General features: G+C 43.2%; 1 protein-coding gene across 1 annotated transcript in view; it reads left to right on the forward strand.

Moving 5' to 3' along the window:
* The window catches only part of LOC112069250 (nuclear receptor coactivator 6-like), a 44,105-nt gene extending 35,522 nt beyond the window's left edge, over window positions 1-8,583 (forward strand). Inside the window, exons 17-20 of the mRNA XM_070438469.1 lie at window positions 850-880; window positions 6,806-6,847; window positions 7,357-7,490; window positions 7,640-8,583. Of these exons, the coding sequence (XP_070294570.1) occupies window positions 850-880; window positions 6,806-6,847; window positions 7,357-7,490; window positions 7,640-7,686 (254 nt within the window). The 3' untranslated portion in view covers window positions 7,687-8,583. The remainder of the gene's footprint in view (window positions 1-849; window positions 881-6,805; window positions 6,848-7,356; window positions 7,491-7,639) is intronic.
* Window positions 8,584-16,591: the final 8,008 nt, after the last annotated feature.

The following is a 16,591-nucleotide window of genomic DNA, read 5'->3' on the forward strand; positions in this document are numbered from 1 at the left end:
ACAGAATTTTCTAGAATGTCATTGTATGCAGGTAGCGTTCTCTTGGCATCCGCCAAACCCAGATTCGTCCATTGGAYTCCCAGATGGTGAAACGTGATTCATCACTCCAGAGAACCCGTTTCCACTACTCCAGAGTTCAATGGCGACAAGCTTTACACCACTCCAGTTGACGCATTGCATTGACCATGGTGATCTTAGGCTTCTGTGCAGCTGCTCGGCCATGGAAACCCATTTCATGAAGCTCCAGACTAACAGTTCTTCTGCTGACGTTGCTTCCAGAGGCAGTTTGTAACTCGGTAGTGAGTGTTGCAACCGGGGACAGACAATTTTTACSCACTTCTGCACTCGGCGGTCCCGTTCTGAGCTTGTGTGGCCTACCACTTCACGGCTGAGCCGTTGTTGCGCCTAGACATTTCTACTTCACAATAACAGCACTTACAGTTGACCAGGGCAGCTCTAGCAGGGCAGACATTTGRCAAACCTACTTGTTGGAAAGGTGGTATTGTATCACAGATCCACATTGAAAGTCATTGAGGTCTTCAGTAAGGCCATTCTACTGCCAATGTTTGTATATGGAGATTATATGGCTGTGTGCTTGATTTTATATACCTGTCAGCAACGTGTGTTGTATAGCCGAATCCACTAATTTGAAGCGGTGTCCACATACTTTTGTATATACAGTATTAAATAAYGTTATAGTCTGGGACCAAATCTGAAAAATCTTGCTATGAGATACTTGTACAGYTCTGGGACCATACTTTTATATGATGCACTGTATGCCGTGAACRTAACATGCAGCTTGCTGTGATATTTAGTAACTTTTTTGTTTGTCTTTTTTTCCTTCTACAGCAGAAGAAGTTGCCACTGTAACTGAACAAGGGTGAGGTTCTCAAGACATATTTCAAACTAACAAAATGTCAGTATGAAAGAAATACTTGGCATGCCAGAGGTAATTATGTTATTCCATTGCCTGTAAAAGGTTACCATCAGTATTCTTTAAGTATTTGTTAGTAATTGGCCTAGTCTACAGTAAGTTCCATGTATATAAACAGAAATGCTTCGACATTTGTAACTACTGAAACTCAGGGARTTCATTTGGTTGGCCAGGGCAGGAGGGGTACATGAGGAAAATCGATGAGCCACTTGGTGCACTACATGACCAAATGTATGTGGACACCTCGACGGTTCTGTTCTCTGAGCTTGTGTGGCCTACCTCTTTGCGGCTGAGCTGTTGTTGCGCCTAGAAGTTTCCACTTCACAATATTAGGACTTACAATTGACCGGGGCAGCTCTAGCAGGGCAGAAATGTGACGAACTGACTTGTTGGAAAGGTGGCATCCTATGACAGTGCCACTTCTACTATTTTCTGCAGCCATAGACCACGGGAGCAGCCACGGGAAAGAGCTCGGTTTTGTTTGTTTGGAAAGTTTGCTGTTTAAAGTATATTGGAAAGTTCTCGGTAGCTACCTAGCTTCTTATGTTGGATCCCGCGACGCAGTTGGCATCATTTGCTGGGACTGCTTGTATCTTTCCAGTGATCCTGCCGACCAAGGACGGGTCTGAGGAGCTATTTGGCGTCGCAGCWAGCCTAGCTGCTAGCTAGCTAGACATCAAGCTAGCGAGGTGTTCTTGAACGCAGCCTGCGACCCGATTAGCCATTGTGGCTGGGACCGCGGATTGTCCCGGGTTTGTGGCTGTCTAGATCCCTGCTGTTTGTTGTTTTCAATCTTCCCCGTGACCTGCCCTGTCTGGAACTGCGAGGAGTAACAGCCTAACATACGTTGCTAGCTACCATGACAAWGACCAAAGCCGGCGGGTGTACCGTTGAGGACAGTGCCATTGGTGTCTCTCTATCACGCGTGAATGATCTTTTAAAYGAACAAAAAGAGACCTACAAGCAGTTGTTACAACAACAAGAAAATAGCTTCAAGTTTTTTGTCCAAAAACTGGTSGATTCTACTAATAAAAGAATGGACGACCTGAAGAACAGTTTGCAGTTCTCGCAGGGTCAGCTCGACGAGTTGAAACAGGAGAACGGCAAGATGACAGCAATCTGTAAGTCATTGAGAGAGGMCATCAGTTCTGTGTGTGAAACCATGATAACAATGACAGATAAATCAGAYTATCTCGAGGGACAATCAAGGCGAAACAACATGGTTGTGGACGGAATTGCAGAATCTCCACCTGAGACCTGGGTGGAGTCTTGAGGACAAAGTGAGGGAAATGATCTCTGAGAAATTGAAGATGGACCACAGGAAGATTGAGGTGGAGCGCGCCCACAGGACTGGAAAACCCACCGCTGGCCCAGGTGATAGGCCCAGGCCRATAGTGGTCTAGTTCCTGAGGTTCAAKGACAAGGTAGCTGTTCTGGAAAGAGTCAGGAACTTGAGAGGAACGTATATCTTAACCAGGACAATCCTGAAGCTGTGTGCCAGAAGAGGAAAGAACTGATCCCAGCCATGAAAGCTGCCAGAGCRCGTGGGGACATTGCGTACATCCGCTACGACAGGCTCATTGTCCRCCCTCCCTCCCAGAAGTCTGGAAGGGTTGAGAGAGCCAAGCCTATGGGTTCSTAGCCTCAACCCTGCAGCGCACACACACCAATTGATTAATCGACAACTGAATGTATATTTTTTTATCTGGCTTTATTTTCTTGTTTCCATATTATGTCTATCTCTGATAAGATACCTAGGAAAGGGCTGAAAATATGTAGCCTTAGAAATAAGGTTCATGAAATCAATAACTTGCTAACATCAGATAACATTCATATATTAGCMATTTCTGAGACTCACTTAGATAATTCATTTGATGATACAGCACTAGCAATACAAGGATATGACATCTATAGAAGAGACAGAAATGCTTATGAGGGAGGTGTTGCTGTATATATTCAGAGCCATATCCCTGTAATGCTTAGAGAAGATCTTATTAATCAACCTACCAGGGTGTTYACAAACACTACAGGAACAAGATCATCCACATGTATCAAACACATGTTTACTAATACTGTAGGACTTTGTTYTAAAGCTGTATCTGTACCTTTTGGATGCAATGATCACAATACAATGGCTATTTCCAGGAAGCCAAAGTTCCAACAACTGGGSCTAAAATAGTGTATAAAATAGTGTATCATACAAAAGATTTTGYTATGACTCTTGTGGATKATGTTAAAAACATGTGTTGGKCTGATGTGATTAATGAGGAGCATCCAGAYGCTGCACYTGATGAATTTATGAAATTGCTTCTTCCAATTATTGATAAACATGCACCTGTTAAGAAACTGACTGTTAGAACTGTTAAGGCTCCATGGATTGATGAGGAATTGAAAAACTGGTTGAAAGAGATGCAAAAAGAGTGGCTAATAAGTCTGGCTGCACATCTGACTGGCTGACTTACTGCAAAATKAGACATTTTGTGACTAAACTCAACAAAAAGATGAAACTGTATTATGAAGCCAAGACCAGTRATATAAAGAATGATGGATAAAAAACTTTGGAGTACTTTAAATGAAATTATGGGCAGAAAGACAAATTCAACTCCATCTTTCATCGAATCAGATGGCTGATTCATCACAAAACAATTTGATGTTGCCAATTATTTGAATGATTACTTCATTGGCAAAGTGGGCAAACTTAGGCAGGAAATGCCAACAATGAACAGTGAGCAACCATATTCATACATAAAAAAACTAAWWATGAAAGAAAAGCATTGCAAGTTTGAGTTTTGTAAAGTTAGTGTGGGAGAGGTGGAAAAATTGTTATTGATCAATAATGACAAACCTCTTGGAATTTACAACTTCAATGGACAGCTACTGATGATGGTAGCTGACTCTATAGCCACTCCGATCTGTCATATCTTAATCTGAGCCTAGAAGAAAGTGTTTGTCCTCAGGCCTGGAGGGAWGCCAAAGTAATTCCGCTACCCAAGAGTGGTCTTTACTCGTTCTAACAGCAGACCTATAAACTTGCTGCCAGCTCTTAGCAAGCTTTTGGAAAAAAATTGTGTGGACTAAATACARTGCTATTTCTCTGTAAACAAATKAACAMCARACTTTCAGCATGCTTATAGAGAAGGGCACTGCACCGACACAAATGACTGATGATTGGTTGCAAAAAATTGATAAGATTGTGGGAGGTGTACTGTTAGATTTCAGTGCAGCCTTTGATATTATTGACCATAACCTGTTGTTGAAAAATGTACGTTATGGCTTTTCAACMTCTGCCATATTGTGGATCAGAGGGCTGATAGAAATGCTATGCATGCCAGTCTCTTTTGGCTAAGAGTTAAGGAGAGACTGACTGCATCACTTCTTCTTTTTATAATAAACATTARTGTGTTGAAAATCCCAAATTGTTTGCATAGTAAGCTTACACACAGCTCTTGACACACACACTTACACCACCAGACATGCCACCAGGGGTCTTTTCACAGTCCCCAAATCCAAAACAAATTCAAGAAAGCGTACAGTATTTTTTAGGCCAATATTGCATGGAACTCCGTTCCATCTCATATTGCTCAAATAAACAGCAAACCTGGTTTAAAAAAACAGATTAAGCCCCCATGGCACAGTGCCTCTCCCCTATTTGACCTAGATAGTTTATATGTATTGATTGATTAGGCTACGTGTGCCTTTTAAAAAATGGATGTGGTTCTTCTCTAATGATGTTCTGTATTATGTCATTCTGTATTATGTTTTGTGTGGACCCCGGGAAGAGTAGCTGCTGCTTTTGCAACAGCTAATGGGCATCCTAATTAAATACCAAATATGTTGAAAGTCACTGAGCTCTTCAGTAAGGCCATTMTACTGCCAATGATTGTCTATGGAGATTGCATGGCTGTGTGCTCAATTTTATAAACCTGTCAGCAACAGGTGTGGCTGAAATAGTCTAATCCATTCATTTGAAGGGGTGTCCACATACCTTTTTTTGTGTGTATATATACAGTATATCACAAAAGTGAGTACACCCCTCACATTTTTGTAAATATTTGAGTATATCTTTTCATGTGACAACACTGAAGAAATKACACTTTGCTACAATGTAAAGTAGTGCGTGTACAGCTTGTATAACAGTGTAAATTTGCTGTCCCCTCAAAATAACTCAACACACAGCCATTAATGTCTAAACCGCTGGCAACAAAAGTGAGTACACCCCTAAGTGAAAATGTCCAAATTGGGCCCAAAGTGTCAATATTTTGTGTGGCCACCATCATTTTCCAGCACTGCCTTAACCCTCTTGGGCATGGAGTTCACCAGAGCTTCACAGGTTGCCACTGGAGTCCTCTTCCACTCCTCCATGACGACATCACGGAGCTGGTGGATGTTAGAGACCTTGCACTCCTCCACCTTCCGTTTGAGGATGCCCCACAGATGCTCAACAGGGTTTAGGTCTGGAGACATGCTTGGCCAGTCCATCACCTTTACCCTCAGCTTCTTTAGCAAGGCAGTGGTCGTCTTGGAGGTGTGTTTGGGGTCGTTATCATGTTGGAATACTGCCCTGCGGCCCAGTCTCCAAAGGGAGGGGATCATGCTCTGCTTCAGTATGTCACAGTACATGTTGGCATTCATGGTTCCCTCAATGAACTGTAGCTCCCCAGTGCCGGCAGCACTTATGCAGCCCCAGACCATGACACTCCCACCACCATGCTTGACTGTAGGCAAGACACACTTGTCTTTGTACTCCTCACCTGGTTGCMGCCACACACGCTTGACACCATCTGAACCAAATAAGTTTATCTTGGTCTCATCAGACCACAGGACATGGTTCCAGTAATCCATGTCCTTAGTCTGCTTGTCTTCAGCAAACTGTTTGCGGGCTTTCTTGTGCATCATCTTTAGAAGAGGCTTCCTTCTGGGACGACAGCCATGCAGACCAATTTGATGCAGTGTACAGCGTATGGTCTGAGCACTGACAGGCTGACCCCCCACCCCTTCAACCTCTGCAGCAATGCTGGCAGCACTCATACGTCTATTTCCCAAAGACAACCTCTGGATATGACGCTGAGCACGTGCACTCAACTTCTTTGGTCGACCATGGCGAGGCCTGTTCTGAGTGGAACCTGCCCAGTGAAACCGCTGTATGGTCTTGGCCACYGTGCTGCAGCTCAGTTTCAGGGTCTTGGCAATCTTCTTATAGCCCAGGCCATCTTTATGTAGAGCAACAATTMTTTTYTTCAGATCCTCAGAGAGTTCTTTGCCATGAGGTGCCATGTTGAACTTCCAGTGACCAGTCAGTATGAGGGAGTGTGAGAGCGATGACACCAAATTTAACACACCTGCTCCCCATTCACACCTGAGACCTTGTAATACTAACGAGTCACATGACACCGGGGAGGGAAAATGGCTAATTGGGCCCAATTTGGACATTTTCACTTATGGGTGTACTCACTTTTGTTGCCAGCGGTTTAGACAATAATGGCTGTGTGTTGAGTTATTTTGAGGGGACAGCAAATTTACACTGTTATACAAGCTGTACACTCACTACTTTACATTGTAGCAAAGTGTAATTTCTTCAGTGTTGTCACATGAAAAAATATACTCAAATATTTACAAAAATGTGAGGGGTGTACTCACTTTTGTGATATATAGTGCATGTATGCTTAGCATGTAAACTATATCCAAACGTCTTTTGACGACAAGTACTACCACTGCATAAGAACAACTGTACTAATTAAGTATGAATATGGCCATGTCTGATATTTTTCTTCTGGGGATGATTGTCACTAAGAGTATGTTGGGGGACTAAAACCATGTTTGTTAAGCATCATCACAGTTTAGTTGACTGCTGTTTTTCCACTTCTATCACAGATGGGCAAAGAAAAGAAAGACACACGTTAACTTAGTCTCAAGGTATGTATTTACACGTGAGCACTGCCAGGACGCACGCAGCAGCCCTGTCGTGTCCACCATTTTGTTATCTATCGGATACTATTTACGGTGTAGACGGACAGTATCTGTTGTAGACAGGCTCCCGAGTGGCGCAGCGGCTAAGGCACTGCATCTCAGTGCTTGAGGCGTCACTACAGACCCTGGTTCGATTCCAGGCTGTATCACAACCGGCCGTGATTTGGAGTCCCATAAGGGACAATTGGCCCAGCGTCRTCTGGGTTTGGCCGTGGTAGGCCATCATTGTAAATAAGAATTTGTTCTYAACTGACTTGCCTAGTTAAAGGTTAAATTAAAAAAATAGACGAGGAAAAACAGCCCACTCCGAAGCGATTTTCCCAACTTGAAGGAATAACTTTTACTGAGTAGCTACTGTAGTTTCTTCTTTTATCTTTGTAACTGACCTCTCCTGCTTTTCTTTTCTATCTCCTCTGTYGTGTCTCTGGCTCTGTTTTCTGTCGGGCATCTATCAGGGCTGCCGTGGAGAAGTCGAAGGGTCCTAGCAGACGGAGCTCGCGGKCCGACAAGGAGGTGGAGGAGGAGACTGTGGCAGACAGCATGCAGAGGAAGAGACCGGCCAGGCCTGGAACCAGTGCTGCTGCTAAAGGTACACACGCATGCACGCACACTTCCCACTGATTTAGAGCACAAACACTCTCATACATAACTTACTCTTACATATAGTTTACGGCTTTATTGTAAAGGTATTTGTCTCATCAAACATGTCCCCCTCTCTCTCTCTCTGTGTCCTTTCAGAAACGGGTGCCAGCCCTACCCAGGCTAAGAGAAGGAAGTCTAAATGACCACCGTAGTGAAACCCTGTGAACTGTAACTGTAAATGTATTTTTCTTTGTCAATCATTCGACGAGCTTCTTTTCTCCAGGATTACTCGTTTTTGATGGTGAAAATAACCATGTACAGATAATTGTTTGAAAAATAATTGTTGATGTTTTGTCCCTGCTATCATGTGAGGTTGTAACTAGGGTGTGTGTGTGTGTGTGTGTGTGTTTAATTAATTATGTGAAGACTGATAATAAAACTTGACTCAATTGTATAATTATGTTGTAAAACTTAATTACATTTTCTACTATTTTTTGTCCTGTGATGAAATGGTTTAATATGCTTTACTTCCAAAGTTGCACTGTGATATTCTGTGAAAGTTGGCTGCATGAATTGTTTCATATACCGTTTTAACATGGTTCAATGCAGTCACCTTTGCATTGCAGGCTGACAATTGAGTATTTACTGTAATTCAGAAAGTGACCCTATTTCTCATCGGTTTCCATGTTTCTAACGTGATCTTACCAGAAATCAGTGAATTACAACTGTTTTAGGGAAGAACCATGTAGGACAGTAGGCAACATTATTTTWATTAATTTGAGTATGCACAGTTGCCAGAAATTCGGACCCAGTGCGCAACGATTCCAGTCTATCCAGACTACTCCATCAACCTCATCTTCTTACCTTGGGCATCTGTCTTGTGTATGCTTTACAAGCAAATTGACAATGAGCAGAGATCATGGTCAAAGAGACTCGCAGGTAGTGTTATTATGATAGGTTATTATGCTTTATGTTTTTTATATTTAATAGGCTAGATAGTTATTTGAATTGTTTTCGTTGACTATATCATGATAAAATGTCATTTTTAATGTGTTTCCATGGATACAATCGATATGTAAATAAAGTTTCATTAGTTGTCATTCCAGAAGCAACTTTATTTCAAATGCGCTAGCGATCGCTGTGCTTTGTGTAGAATTGTTCTTATTTCCGTCTGAATCTTGACATTCTCCTTTCTACTGGCATACATTACATATTTGTATTTATTCTGTACAGTTTGCAGGTCAATTCTGGGCCTCGAGCCAATGGTAAATTGTCTTTTGATGTAGATTTATAATATTTATCATGGTTTTTATTTTGTTCCTCTCATCTTCATCCGTCTATTGTTCGTTTTTAAAGGACAGATGGCCCCCCAGAGAGTAAAGCTGTGTTCAAATACCCATACTAACATACRGTATACTACATAGTTAATGAGTATACTACATGCTATAAATTCCTTTTAGGCTGCGTTCGTAAATTCACTCTGGCTATCTACTCCAATTTCAGAGCACTCTCGTCTGAGTGTGCAGAGCGCAGAATAACTGACGAATTTACGAATGCTCAACACCCGTTGAATAGGGCCAGTGTCACTAATCGTCGGCAAAAAAAGCCTAATAAAATGTTGCCCACCAACACAAAGTCACCAACGTCAATTCAATCTGGAGTGCCAGTGTGCGCTCAGAGTGCCTTCTCGGCGTTCGTAAATTCAGAGAGTTGTCAGATTGTCCGTTGGTAAATCCAGAGCGCACACTGGTATAAACCTAATGGTGTTAACCTGAACAAAATKTATGTCCATGTCCTTATTTTCCCGACGTGGCCAATTTTAAACAGCCAGAAGACATTTTTTAAATTATTACCTTTTTTTGACGATTTGTTTCTAAATGGCAGCTGGGTAATTTGATATGCGTCAATCTGTTTTTCCGTATGCATCGAATTAAGTGAATGCGGCGCAGGTTCACTGATTTGCAAACCAAATGGATACGTCTTTAGCTCATTGATTTGTAGATCTGACGCAGTTGCTTCCTCAGATTATGAGCCTAGAAAAAGTCGCAAATGAGTTGTACTACCCACAGAATGCCAATGGGAGGAGCAAGAGAGCTATAACTATAGCTACAACTCTCAGGTCAATGAAGGTGTGAATGGAGGACCACCAGATCAAGACCCTGTCATGGCCAGCCCAATCTCCAGACCTGAACCCCATTGAAAACCTCTGGAATGTGATCAAGAGGAAGATGGATGGTCACAAGCCATCAAACAAAGCCGAGCTGCTTGAATTTTGCACCAGGMGTGGCATRAAGTSACCCAACATCAATGTGAAAGACTGTTGGAGAGCATGCCAAGACGCATGAAAGCTGTGATTGAAAATCAGGGTTATTCCACCAAATATTGATTTCTGAACTCTTCCTAAATTAAAACATTAGTATTGTGTTGTTTTTCTGACGGATGCACATTTGTGGCCTGCTGGAGGTCATTTTGCAGGGCTATGGCAGTGCTCCTCCTTGCACAAAGGCGGAGGTAGCGGTCCTGCTGCTGGGTTGTTGCCCTCCTACGGCCTCCTCCACGTCTCCTGATGTACTGGCCTGTCTCCTGGTAGCGCCTCCATGCTCTGGACACTACGCTGACAGACACAGCAAACCTTCTTGCCACAGCTCGCATTGATGTGCCATCCTGGATGAACTGCACTACCTGAGCCACTTGTGTGGGTTGTAGACTCCGTCTCATGCTACCACTAGAGTGAAAGCACCGCCAGCATTCAAAAGTGACCAAAACATCAGCCAGGAAGCATAGGAACTGAGAAGTGGTCTGTGGTCACCACCTGCAGAACCACTCCTTTATTGGGGGTGTCTTGCTAATTACCTATAATTTCCACCTTTTGTCTATTCCATTTGCACAACAGCATGTGAAATTTATTGTCAATCAGTGTTGTTCCTAAGTGGACAGTTTGATTTCACAGAAGTGTGATTGACTTGGAGTTACATTGTGTTGTTTAAGTGTTCCCTTATTTTTTTTGAGCAGTGTATATATATATATATATATATCCCACTTAAAACATTCCCTCTCCAATCCTTACACCTTATGGTTTAACAGGAAAAGAGTAACAAGATACCAAACCCTTATTACTCCCTTCAGGTGACCTGTCCTCACCTCCTGACCTCAACCCCTCCTTCATCTAATCCACAGAGGTCTATCTGTCTTTCCTGTATCAACACGGTGCTCTGCTCCCRTCCCCCAACACATTCCAACACATTCCACAGCTATCTGTCTTTCTACAGAGGCCCAGTCTCTTTCTCCTTTGCTTTTATGCTTCTTTCCTATCATTTATTTAATATCTCAATGTTCAAAATGTCGAATCCAACAGTTGTTACTGTAGTACTGTAGCTAGCATACTGGTTAAGTGAATAATATGGCGAGCAAGCCCACAAAGTTKCCTTATATTATTTGTAGCCAGTTTCTTCTTTATGACAGGCGAGATAGCTATCCATTGAACGTCATGTTTACATTTATTTTTGTCATGTTGATGATTCTCTTTTATTGGATTACGTAAAACACTGTAAAATGCAGGCAAAGATGTTTAGCTCCATGTCAACGGACTCGGAATGGCTAACGTTACCTCACTTATTTAGGCAGTGAGCCAGCCTTAACAAGTCACATAAATTGCATGGATTCACTCTGTGTGCAATAATAGTGTTTAACTTCTACAGTATCGGTGTCCGTAAACTGGGTATAGTTGCTCAATATGCGATAATGTGACYAGAATGACGTTSKRAACARMAGCCAACTTTCCGGGACATAGACATGTCTTATATGAGCAGAAAGCTTAAATTCTTGCTAATCTAACTGCAGTGTACAATTTACAGTAGCTATTACAGAAAAAAATACCATTCTATTGTTTGAGGATAGTGCACAACAACAAAACACTTTTATCATGGCAACTGGTTTGATACATTCACYTCTGAAGGTAAATAATGTWCTTACATTCAGTAATCTTGCTCTGATTTGTCATCCTGAGGTTCCGAGAGAAAAAATGTAGCATAGTTTTGTTTGATAAAATCCCTTTTTATATTCAAATGTAGGAACTGGGGTCTACAGTTTGAGACCTGTGGTTAGTGGTGAGGCCTGATGGTAAGGGAAGCAGGGTGTATGTGTTCTCCCTCCTCCCTCTCCCAGGGCAGGGCAGGTCATTCACATTGCTGCCAACACCCAGGAGGAGCTCAAAGAGTGGGTCATCAAGATCAGAGAGGTCACCATGACATCAGAGCCCAAGGTATGGACTGCACAGAGGGGGAAGAGAGGGAGGCATTTAGATTGAGGTTTAAAGGAATAGTTTATAAGAGTAAGATTATTCATTTGTAGTGTCCTACTGATAGTCTGTGAAGTAGTGTGTGTGTGTGTGTCAGCTGGAGGAGGGGAAGATGATAGAGAGGAGGAAGAAGATTGCTCTGGAGCTGTCTGACCTGGTCATCTACAGTAAACATGTACCCTTCGACGAGGATAGTAAGGACACATCTGTGCTACACACACACCAGCATATCTCACCCCCCATCTCCTCCTTTCCCCTGTAGAGATTGGGATGGAGCRGGTGTGTTTCCGGGACATGTCGTCATTCCTGGAGACCAAGGCAGAGAAATATGTGAACTGGATCAAGTGGAAGAGGTTCATGCAGTACAACCGGCTACAGCTGTTTGTATCTACCCCCGTAGACAGAGGCTGGACTCCTTCAACTACGACCCTCTGCCCATGTTGCTCTGTGGATCCCAGCTGGTCGCACTCAACTTTCATACCGCAGGTACAGAGGGAGGGAGGAATGATGAGTTGTTGGAGGGATACACTCAGGTAGGAGAGGGGATTTATTTCCCAATGAAGAATAACTGGTTTACCTTTTTGAAAATGACCCACCTACCCCCAGTTGACTGAACTTTTTTCCCCCTCCGTCCTCCTTTCTTTCATCTCCCTCCCCATCTCCAGACAAGCCCATGCAGATGAACCAGGCTCTGTTCATGTTGAACGGGAGGAGTGCCTCTGTCCTCCAGCCACCAATCATGAGAGACGACAACTTTGACCGACACACTCAGGGGCCTGGAGTCCGTCACCCTGCAGATAGTGTGTGTTTAGTTGGAGTGAAAGTGTTTAAACTGTTTGTCCTTTCCAGGTGTTGGGTGCTCGTCACCTGCCTAAACATGGGCGARGCATCATGTGCCCGCTAATTGAGATTGAGGTGTGTGGTGCAGAATACGACAGCGCCAAGCAGATGACCGACTCAGACGGTGTGTAACAGACCTGACATTAACACAACTGATTCAACCAATCAGTTTCTCTTTATATCTAGTTGTTGAAACAGGTGTTATTTCACTAAGAGAAGAGTCCTAGGTGTTAGGGCGAGGGGAATGGTGTAGTGATTGGTTTGGAATTAAGCTGTAGATACACCAGCATTGTCWTTTCATGTCCAGTCCACGGGGCAGCGGTTAAGAGCATTGGGCCAGCAACYGAAAGGTCGCTGGTTAGAATTCCCCGGGCATCTCTTTGATTCAGAGGGGTTGGGTTAAATACAGAAGACACATTTCATTTGAACGCATTCAGTTGTGCAACTGACAAGGTATCCATCCCTTTTCCCTAAGGAAAAACAAGGAAGTTGTACAAACAGCTTAGGACTGTGTGGGAACCTGATAGGGGAAAACGTCCCATGGTGTTCACAAATACACTCACCTACACACACAGTAATTCAGTATATGGAGTTATGATGATGAARCATAATATATGACAATGGTCAATTTAGATCGCTAATCTTTTCTCATCGCTCTCTTTTCATCTCTTCTCCAGCGGATAACGGTTTGAACCCCACGTGGCCTTCGGGAAGCCCTTCCAGTTCACGGTGTGTAACTCTGCACTTTGCCTTTCTGCGCTTCGTGGTGTACGAGAGATCGACATGTTCCCTATCAACAGCCTCAAGACAGGTATGCACCACAACACCCACTCGGATTGGCTGAGACAAGTATGACACACCCTGACGTGCTCACTGACTAGCAGGATAGATTGACAACTAATGACATTTCAGATTGTCGTTCTGTTTGCTTTACTAGACCTATGACTGTCTGTGTTATCTCAGGTTACTGGTCGGTCCCTCTGAAGAACAGTTATAATGAGGATCTGGAGCTGGCCTCTGTTGGTGTACATGGACATCACTAGGGCAGGGTGCGTACACTCACTGGACTCCACCACCCCTGTCAGAGTGCCCATCACAAATTGGCTGGGAGGGACAGTTATTCACCCCTCTTCACTCCTCTCCTTCAACTTTTTTTCTCTCCCTTTGCTAGGATGAGAATAGGGAGGTGCCGAGCATGTTCCTGCCGGTAGGAGGTGCATCTGTGGCAGTGGTCATGCAGACAGGGCATAAGCGTCTGGGGGATACAGGCTCCACGTCKTCAGCCTCCTYCATGTCCCCTCTGCCCCAGTCCCCAGCAGCTCAGACCAACAGAGGCAGCAAGGGCTCCTTCAAGGCCCACTACCATACACCCCTGAATGACTTCATAGTATCACAGGAGGCTCTGCTGGACCTGGACCCTCAGAACAGGAGGTATGTGTAAGGGTGCGTACTTCTATGTATAAACATGTGTTTCTATCTGTCTGTGTTAGAGCATTTAAGTGTTCTGTTTTGTGTGAGATTCTAGCGTGTCCTCTCTCTCTCCCACGCTTAGGATGATGTGCAGGAGCAGAGTGGGCCGGAGAGAATCGTGTTTAGGCCGGACCAATCAGGGCGTATTCCAAGGCCCAGTCCCTCCCTATACCGATGATGTCACTGACTGCTATGAACACTTTCTATGGAAATGCCCACCACCGCTTTGGCCTACATTTCAGGCAGCTCTCTCTCCTTCTGCTCTCTCTCCTCTGCGTGTCCCTCTCCCCCTCAATGTAGTAAGTGGGTGGTGAAAGTCGCAGACAGGAAAGACAAAAACAACACAATCATTTATTTTATTTTTTGTTACGTTTCAGTAAGAAACGTTTAAGAACGTTTAAGAAGTCAGGAGATGGGGAATTTTTTGTTGTGTTCTACTCGAACGCAAAAGTTTGTAAGGGAGGGAGGGAAGGTAGATTGAGCGAGCGAGAGGAAAAGGTAACAGTTTGAAACTGTTTTCCAGGTTGGGTTATTATTATTCTCTTTTCTCTGACATATACTGTGAGTAAATATATTTATTCCCGTTGTGCTGTTGGTCAGACAATGGCAGCAGAGCTTCTGTCTCCGTGTTTTTTAACTTTTAAACATTCATAATGTGATTACATTTTTTTTATGTGTAAAACACGAGGGATCTCTGTGGCTGTTTTAAACGTGTCTTTCCTCCACATTTAGCAATGGAGTAACTCAAGACTTTATATACACACAGACACACAGGCTTTTCTTATTTGGCCAAACTTGCGTTCTGAAAACTGTCATTCCGTTGCCTGTTTTGTGGTGTAAAAGCAGGTGTACTTTAGTCTCCCTAGAGGTAACATACACTTGAGGTCAGAAGTTTACATACTTTTAGGTTGGAGCCATTAAAACACATTTTTCAACCACTCCACAAATGTCTTGTTAACAAACTATAGTTTTGGCAAGTCGGTTAGAACATCTACTTTGTACATGACAMAAGTCATGTCTCCAACAATTGTTTACAGACAGATTATTTCACTGTATCACAATTCCAGTGGGTCAGAAGTTTACATTAAGTTCACTGTGCTTTTAAACAGCTTGGAAAATTCCAGAAAATTATGTTCTGGCTTTAGAAACTTCTGATAGGCTAATTGACATAATTTGAGGCAATTGGAGGTGTACCTGTGGATGTATTTCAAGTCCTACGTTCCAACTCYGTGCCTCTTTGCTTGACATCATGGGAAAATCAAAAGAAATCAGCCAAGACCTTAGAAAAATATGTAGACCTCAACAAGTCTCATTCATCGTTGGGAGCAATTTCCAAATGCCTGACGGTACCACGTTCATCTGTACAAACAATAGTATGCAAGTATAAACACCATGGGACCACGCAGCCGTCATACCGCTCAGGAAGGAGACATGTTCTGTCTCCTAGAGATGAACGTACTTTGGTGTGCAAATCAATCCCAGAACAACGTTTGACCCAAGTTAAACAATTTAACAGCAATGCTACCAAATAMTAATGGAGTGTATGTAAACTTCTGACCCACTGGGAATGTGATGAAAAAAATAAAATCTGAAATGAATCAATCTCTCTACTATTGCTCTTACATTTCACATTCTTAAAATAAAGTGGTGATCCTAAATGACCTAAGACAGGGAATTTTTTCTGGGATTAAATGTCAGGAATTGTGAAAAACTGAGTTTAAATGTATTTGGCTAAGGTGTATGTAAACTTCCAACTTCAACTGTACAGTATAAACACTCTTACCCCCTATAATCTACGTCCCAAATGACACCCTCATTCCCTAAAACTTTCAGACCCCTTCCCTGTTACAGCCTTAATCAAAAATCTATAAAATAATTTTTCCTCCCTCAAATCTACACACAAAACTCCATAATGACAGAGCAAAAACAGGTTTAAGAAATTAAATGGAAGAAATTTGGAATTTGGAACCACCAAGGCTCTTCCTAGAGCTGGCTGCCCAGCCAAACTGAGAAATCAGGGGAGAAGGGCCTTGGTCAGGGAGGTGACCAAGAACCTGATGGTCACTCTGTGAGAGCTCCAGAGTTCCTCTGTGGAGATGGCATAAACTTCCAGAATGACAACCATCTCTGCAGCACTCCACCAATCAGGCCTTTATGGTAGTGGTCAGACGGAAGCCACTCCTCAGTAAAAGGCACATGGCAGCCCGCTTGTAGTTAAAAGGCACCAAAAGGACTCTGACCATGAAAAACATTCTCTGGTCTGATGAAACCAAGATGAAACTCTTTGGCCTGAATACCAAGCGTCACGTCTGGAGGAAACCTGGCACCATTCCTACGGTGAAGCGTGGTGGCAGCATCATGCTGTGGGGATGGTTTTCAGCAGCAGGGACTGGGAGACTAGTCAGGATCAAGGGAAAGATCAATGAAGCAAAGTACAGAGAGATCTTTGATGAAAACCTACTCCAGAGCTCTCAGGACCTCAGACTGGGGAAATGGTTCAC

Source organism: Salvelinus sp. IW2-2015, unplaced genomic scaffold (genome assembly GCF_002910315.2).
Source record: "Salvelinus sp. IW2-2015 unplaced genomic scaffold, ASM291031v2 Un_scaffold948, whole genome shotgun sequence".
NCBI lineage: Eukaryota > Metazoa > Chordata > Actinopteri > Salmoniformes > Salmonidae > Salvelinus > Salvelinus sp. IW2-2015.